Source organism: Armigeres subalbatus, chromosome 1 (genome assembly GCF_024139115.2).
Source record: "Armigeres subalbatus isolate Guangzhou_Male chromosome 1, GZ_Asu_2, whole genome shotgun sequence".
In the NCBI taxonomy this organism is placed as follows: Eukaryota; Metazoa; Arthropoda; class Insecta; order Diptera; family Culicidae; genus Armigeres; species Armigeres subalbatus.
In genome coordinates, this window is record NC_085139.1 from 4,330,814 (window position 1) to 4,338,675 (window position 7,862).

The 7,862-nt window shown below is 40.5% G+C and overlaps 1 protein-coding gene across 1 annotated transcript; it reads right to left on the reverse strand.

Annotated features, from left to right (window-relative positions):
* Positions 1-3,533: 3,533 nt before the first annotated feature.
* Positions 3,534-5,282, reverse strand: LOC134205922 (uncharacterized). Its single transcript, XM_062681628.1, has one exon. The coding sequence runs from the start codon at positions 5,280-5,282 to the stop codon at positions 3,534-3,536; it is 1,749 nt and encodes a 582-aa protein (XP_062537612.1).
* Between the last annotated feature and the right edge of the window lie 2,580 nt (positions 5,283-7,862).

The window sequence follows — 7,862 nt, forward strand, 5'->3', positions numbered from 1 at the left end:
GGATATTATTGTTTTGGTTCGACCACTCATAATATTTTCTTATCAATTCTACCAATTTTCATATTCTGGTAGCATTTGACTACCAGATTTCACAATTCCAAACGTTCATATTTCATTTACTTACCTTTCTGTACCTGAAAACATCCTTATCATAAATTTGGAAGCAAGAAAACATATGATTCCACGCTTGCTCCTGCTCCTCTGTTGACTTCCGATCGGATCCGATCCGAACTCGAGATTGTGTTTACTTTTGTAAGAGCGAGCGAGGGGCTACCCACTAGTGTACGTATAAAACAAACAGGGATTTAATTTGGTTTTAAAAATAAATATGTTTGATTCAAACATATTTCCATTTTGGATGTAAACATGTATATTTTTGAAGCAAATGGATGAAATTTGTATCCGTGAAGGTGTCGTGTGTCCCATCTACAAAAAGGGCGATAAGCTGGATTGTAGCAACTACCGCGCAATCACATTGCTGAACGCCGCCTACAAGGTACTATCCCAAATTTTATGCCGCCGACTAACACCAATTGCAAGAGAGTTCGTGGGGCAGTACCAGGCGGGTTTTATGGGTAAACGCTCTACCACAGACCAGGTGTTCGCCATACGTCCGGTATTGCAGAAATGCCGCGAATACAACGTGCCCACACATCATCTATTTATTGACTTCAAAGCCGCATATGATACAATCGATCGGGACCAACTATGGCAGCTAATGCAGGAAAACGGATTTCCGGATAAACTGATACGGTTGATCAAGGCGATGATGGATCGGGTGATGTGCGTAGTTTCAGGAGCATTCTCGAGTCCCTTCGAAACCCGTAGAGGGTTACGGCAAGGTGATGGTCTTTCGTGTCTGCTATTCAACATCGCTTTGGAGGGAGTAATACAAAGGTCAGGGATTGACACGATTGGTACGATCTTCACTGAGTCCGTCCAGTTATTTGATTTCGCCGACGACATTGATATCATGGCACGTAACTTTGAGAGGATGGAGGAAGCCTACATCAGACTGAAAAGCGAAGCTAAACGGGTTGGACTAGTCATCAATACGTCGAAGACGAAGACGAAGGCGACATGATAGGAAGAGGCTCAAGAGAGGTCAATGTAAGCCACCCACCACGAGTTTCTATCGGTGGTGACGAAATCGAGGTGGTAGAAGAATTTGTGTACTTGGGCTCACTGGTGACCGCCGATAACGATACCAGCAGAGAAATTCGGAGGCGCATAGTGGCTGGAAATCGTACGTACTTTGGACTCCGTAAGACGCTCCGATCGAATAGCGTTCGCCGCCGTACCAAACTGACTATCTACAAAAAGCTTATAAGACCGGTAGTTCTCTACGGACACGAGACCTGGACGATGCTCGTGGAGGACCAACGCGCACTGGAAATTTTCGAAAGGAAAGTGCTTCGTACCATCTATGGTGGCGTGCAGATGGCGGACGGTACGTGGAGGAGGTGAATGAACCACGAGTTGCATCAGCTGTTGAGAGAACCATCCATCGTTCACACTGCGAAAATAGGAAGACTACGGTGGGCAGGGCACGTAGCCAGAATGTCGGACAGTAATCCGGTGAAAATGGTTCTCGACAACGATCCGACGGGAACAAGAAGGCGAGGTGCACAGCGGGCAAGGTGGATCGATCAGGTGGAGGACGATTTGCGGACCCTCCGCAGACTGCGTGGTTGGCGAAGTGCAGCCATGGACCGAGCTGAATGGAGAAGACTTTTATGTGCAGCACAGGCCACTTCGGCCTTAGTCTGAATAAATAAATAATAATGGCTATGGCACATGGACGAACTCTCGCAATTCAACCAATCAACGAAAAGATCATAAAAAAAACTAAAAAACGCTGTCTGGTAGTACATAGTTTCAATTGAAATAGATATACAAATACGAAGCTCTTCACATGAACTGATAGAAGATAATTTATGAGGAAACGGAAAGGGACGAACCAGTGGAAGTGAAAAAACGAGGCATGAGTTTTTCCAAGCCGAAAATGTCTATAGGATCTGTCAAAGTTCGTCATGGGTTCAACCACCACCAAAGGAAGTGGTTACCTCCAATTCATTTTTCAAACTAAATCTTTCACATGTTGTGCATATGCACAAATTGAGTTTTAAAACATGATAATTAATTTCCACTCCGGGTGGCCAATATCCGGAAAGCAGGCAATGAACTTTGATTGAATTTTCAGAATCTTTGTTTATTTGCGATTCAGTCAATTCAATTCAATATAAAAGCAATACTGATAATATTTAATTGTGTTTGATGAACCAAATAAAACCAGTGCTTCTCTTTGGGCTTACAGTAGTTCTCCTTATAATTTTATGGAATGAAAATGCATTTAAAGCATCAACAGTAGGTTGCGAGCTGCGTTATTTGCCTTTTTGTTGATGTTATATTGGACATTTCTTCTGAATGTAACATACCTTGCCTACTCTTGCCTACAAGGAGTTTCACATGTCAGTTGTAGCAGAAGGCTATGACTTTCGGATACCACCTGAACTGACTGCGCCATTTTGCGACGGAAAAAGTTACTTAAGGTGAAAGTTCACCAAGAAAAAATGGAAAATCGTGAATAACTTTGTTATCTTGTAGAAGATCGTGAAAATGTGAAAAATCACGTTAAAAAGTTATATTTAAAAAACTGATTTTAGAGGGTCATCCTCAGATAACGCTCATATTTCAATAGCTTTGGAATGTTCTACAAAGTTTCTCGTAATGCCTTACTCTACAACTTTGCTGAAGAAACCAATTCTCTATTTATTTTTCTGACGAAAAGTAAATTTCCATCTCACTTCTAGGAGGATTGATCATTAAACTCATTACATCAAAAGATGTGTCTTTTCACGCCCAGAAACTTTCTATAAGGCACCAAACATCTAAATCCAACGGTTTAAAAGTTATTCAATTTTGATCGTGAAATCGACGAAATCGAACACTGTGGCTTGGTATAAACCGACAAATAGTGGGAGAACGTGCTTAGTTCCTCCACTATTGGGTCTTTTACCCTCTGTCAGTTTGGAGTCCAATAGAACACCGAGATCTTTCACACAGTGCATTCTATCAATAGTCGTTCCGAACAGGCAGTAGTTGAAGGTAATTCGAGAAAAATTTATGATCGAGCATTTTTTCGGGTTAACTACAAGTCGATTTAGATCGCACCAATGAGCGAAAGCATCGATCTGGTCTTGTAGTAAGTGACAATCGGCTATTGAGCAGATGCGCAAAAACATTTTAAGATCATCTGCAAATGATAATCGCGGTCCTTTTAGAACTAGATGTACGTCGTTGAAGTAGAGAAGGAATATCAACGGTCCCAGATGGCTACCCTGCGGTGTGCAGACATCGCAAAGAAGCTTTCCGAGCGACAATCGCCTAAAGCAACTGTCAGCTGGCGCTCAGTAAGGTACGAACCAAACAGGCTGCCTCCAATTCCCAATCTATCAAGCTTGGCGATCGCAATGCTGTGGTTTAACTTATCAAATGCTGCAGTTAGATCTGTATAAATTACATCTGTTTGATCACAAGCAGTATGTAACGTATGATGTAAGACACAGTAGATTCGTACATGTAGAACGTTTTTTCATAAAGTCATGTTGATCGGTACTGATATAATGTTTACAGTGACCATTTAGAGAATCCATGACGACCAGCTCAAACAACTTCGATACAGCGCATAGCGACGTGATTCCTCGATAATTATTTATATCGCGCTTGCTTCCCTTTTTGTACACAGGAAACATTTCAGCTGTCTTCCAGCAGGACAGAAATACACCATTAGAAAGGGAGAGCTGGAAGATTCGATGAAGTGGATCCAGACGGCAGGAAATGTTCGTTTTTAGGAAAACCGACAGAACACCATCAGGTCCCGATTTGTACGACGTTTTTAGCCGCGTGGCTGCTCTCGCTATGGTATCTGTACTTACATCGACAGCCTTTAGCGTTTGATTCGTTAAGGGTACATTACCCGCTGCGCTGGTTATGGAGTCATTGGAGAGGCGCTCATTGACAAACACGCTAGCAAACTTGGCCGAGAATAAGTTACAAATCTCTTGTTGTGTTGACGCCATGACTCTATTGTAGACCATGGATGATGGAAGACCTACTTCCTTACGCTGCTCGTTTACGTAGTTCCAAAAGGATTTCGGATGGGATTTAAGCCGTTGCCGTATCCTCCGCTGGTAACGTTTAAAATAGAAACGACTTAACCGTTTGTATTCGTGATTCAGCCTAGCATAATGGTGTTTCAAGGGAAGAGTGCGGAACCTTGTGAACCTTTTCAGGACGGCCTTTTTTGTCCTTTTCAACGAACGAAGGTCATTTGTCATCCACGGAACCGTAGATTCCGTATGGGCAATCTTCTTTGGAACATGTCTGTTGATGACATATGCCAAGACATGAGAAAAAGTTTGTGCAGCGATATTTGCATCGGCCGGGTCGAGGATACTCTGCCAATCCAAGTTAGACCGCACTTCGGCAATACTGCAATAATTCGCCTTGCCGAAAACATATGACACAGCCGTTGAAGTACCAACATAGTCACGGACGTCATCATTCTCAACTCCAATTATTAGAGATGGATGGTGAGGGGCAGCCTTGACCAAAGGAACAGGTGCAGTGGAAATAAATGGAGCGGTGTAACGACCGCCGACGAAGCACACATCCAGCAAGCGATTATTCTCATTCACGATGCAATTAACTTGAGATAAAGTTGCAGTACTGTAATTATCCAGCAATCTGAGAGCTCCCGGGTGAAACGAGGAATGCTCCTGATCAGGGCGTAGGAAACTGTTGTGAGTTGGAGCCCACGCGACTCCTGCAAGGTTGAAGTCGCCCAGAACGATGATTTCATCGTTGGGAGACGCTATTTCCGACGCAAGGAAGACTGATCGGCAGTGCGTGTCGATGAGTTCCAAGTCTCGAGTTCGGTCTGGAGGAATGTACACCGCACAAACAAATAGTTTACGGCCTCCGAGCTGAATAGATACCCAAACCTGCTCCACGGTGTTGAACGAATCGTCTTCGATTACTGATGCCTTCAGCCTAGAACTTACAGCGATTATGATGCCACCTCCTGTCGATTTCCTGCTGTTATTCGAGTTTCGATCACATCGAAAAACCTCGTGCCCAGTTCCAAAAATATAGCTTGAAATTGTGCGACAGTCTAGCCAAGTTTCGGTCAGAACTATGATATCGTAACAATGATCCATGACCGCTAGTCGATAATCTTCCACTAGACCATTCATTCCGCCAACGTTCTGATAGTACATAGTAACGTGCAATTTTGATAAAATTAGAAAGGTGGCCTCAGATTTTTTTAATATTTTTCCTCCAAAATACACAGAATTTTCGAATTGCTGTACGTATACATGAACGATTTTTGTTATTAAATTCGACAGCACACGCAATTTTAAAATTTCATTTTTGTATGGGTGACTAATCGGGGATCAAGTGTCCCCATATTGAGACAATAACTTAAAACTCAAATATTCTAAAACTTTGATGGAATGTTGACATTTTCATCAGTATAGACCATTAAGCATATTTATGGCCTTGTGCTATGAAAAAACGAAAGCATTTGATCATTGTTATGAAAAGTTGTTCAAATTTTGCGTGGACAATAAAATTTTTTTTAGGAAGGTCAAAACATACAAACCTACCTGCAGAATAAATAAGGTTGTCAATCCAAAAAATAACTCACTACATAAAGGTCATTTGTCTAGAGGATCTATACTCAAAAATACGCTAGAACAAAACTAATTTAGTTCTCGAAAAAACAGGGGGTGATCAAGTCTCCCCACTTCCCCTTATCTATGGAAATCATAAGTCTTCCTTAGTCTGCTAAAGTAGCTAATGACTGGTTGAATTTATGTAAGAATCTTTTCATAATTTGTTATCACATAATTTGAACTGACTGCTTTTCACCACATGTGACAAGTTAAACGTTTATTTGATGAAATTGTTGAAATAATCATTAGACAGTTGTACAACTTCAAAAGTAAATTTCGTGGCTTTTACGGTTTAGAAAAAAAAATATCGCTGCCTCGTTATTATTAATACTTTTGGAATAATACTTGATAAACCATGAGAAAAAAAAATTACGGATTCGAGGCGATTTTATGCGAGAATCATCGAAAAAATTGCTTATTAATGATATTCAAATGGTTCTAGAGATCATATGATTGCACAATAATTACCATGTATGATAACATGCTCCACAGAAAAATCAAAAAAATTTATACCGATTGGAAAAGTGATTGAAATGTGGCGAATATGTGTCAATGTGTGACAATTAATGTGAAAAATCAGCTTTTTCCAAAAATTGCTCTGTCGGAATTACTAGGTTGTTCCGCAAGGATTGAACACCATGACTTTTCGAACATAGTGCTTTTTGGGAAACCCTAATGGAGGAGAGGTTGGTGCCTTCCTAAGCCGTGCGGTAAGATGCGCGGCTATAAAGCAATACCATGCTGAGCGTGGCTGGGTTCGATTCCCGGAGCCGGTTTAGGAAATTTTCGGTTTGGAAATTGCATCGACTTGCCTGGGCATGAAAGTATCATCGTATAAGCCTCATGATATACGAATGCAGAAATGGTAACTTTGCTTGGAAACCTCGCCATTTATAACTGTGGAAGTGCTTAATGAACACTTAGCAGCGAGGCGGCAATGTCCCAGTGGGGAAGGTAATGCCAATAAAAAGAAAAGAAGTAATTGGTAAAAAGGTAATTGTTGTGAACTTTTCAAACTGCGATAACTTGCATATTTAAAAGGAAAAATACTAATCATGACAATAAGCATATGCGGTATTTCGAAAAATTTCGTTTTATTTATTTATTTATTTATTAACAATTACCATATAGCAACATAAATAATCACATATTGATTTTCAATGCTTATGCTACTATGCAACATCTAATACCAATAACTACATACTGAATAAGATATTTAGATTCCGCTTAAATAAAGAAAAACTTCTTTCGCACCTATGATTCCTAGGTAAATCGTTCCAAATTCTTATAGCTCGTAGGCGGAAGGAGTCTCTTAAACTGTTTGTGAAACATCTAGGAACGATAAGTAACGAACCTCGCGAAGAACGAGTATATCTAAAAAATCTCGAAGATAAATTGGAGAGTTGTTAATAATTTTGAATGTTTGGATACAGGTTCTAAACTTTAAATGATTTGTAAAATCAGTTCCAAGAATAGCCTTTCTATAATTGGATAAATGATCAAACTTTTCAGATTAAAAGCATATCGTGTAGCAGCGTTGAATACTTGGTTTAGGTTTTTCGTGTTTTTTTAGTTACAAGGCCAAACAAAATATCACCATAATCAAACAGTGGAACTAAAAGAGACCTGACCAGTTGAATCCGGATATGTTGGGGAGTACACCGTCTCAATAATACAAGCGAGTGTAAGGCATTATAAATTTTACTGCACACGGCATTAACCTGAGGTGACCAGTTCAAGTTAGTATCCATCATTAAACCGAGATTTTTGACGACATTAGAATATTCAATTATATCGTTTCCCACTCTAACTGATGGTACATTCGACAAAACGGCACGTTTTGTGTGAAAAATAATCGTTTGGGTTTTTCCTCCGTTAAGAATCAGGCCGTTTTGCTCGCACCATAGCAATATACTCTGAATGTCAGAGTTCATTCGATTTACCATTTCTGATATTGTGCCAGGGACCCCAGATATGTATAATTGACAGTCGTCTGCATACAGGTGGAATCGACAATGTGACAGATTCAATGGAAGATCATTAATGTACATTGAGAAAAGTAGCGGTCCGAGAATTGAACCTTGAGGCACCCTGCTTAGACCAGGAATCAATTCAGATTGT

What these genes read in the sequence shown, in the direction of transcription:
- LOC134205922 (XM_062681628.1), bottom strand. Translation starts at nt 5,282, where the DNA reads ATGTACTATCAGAACGTTGGCGGAATGAATGGTCTAGTGGAAGATTAT.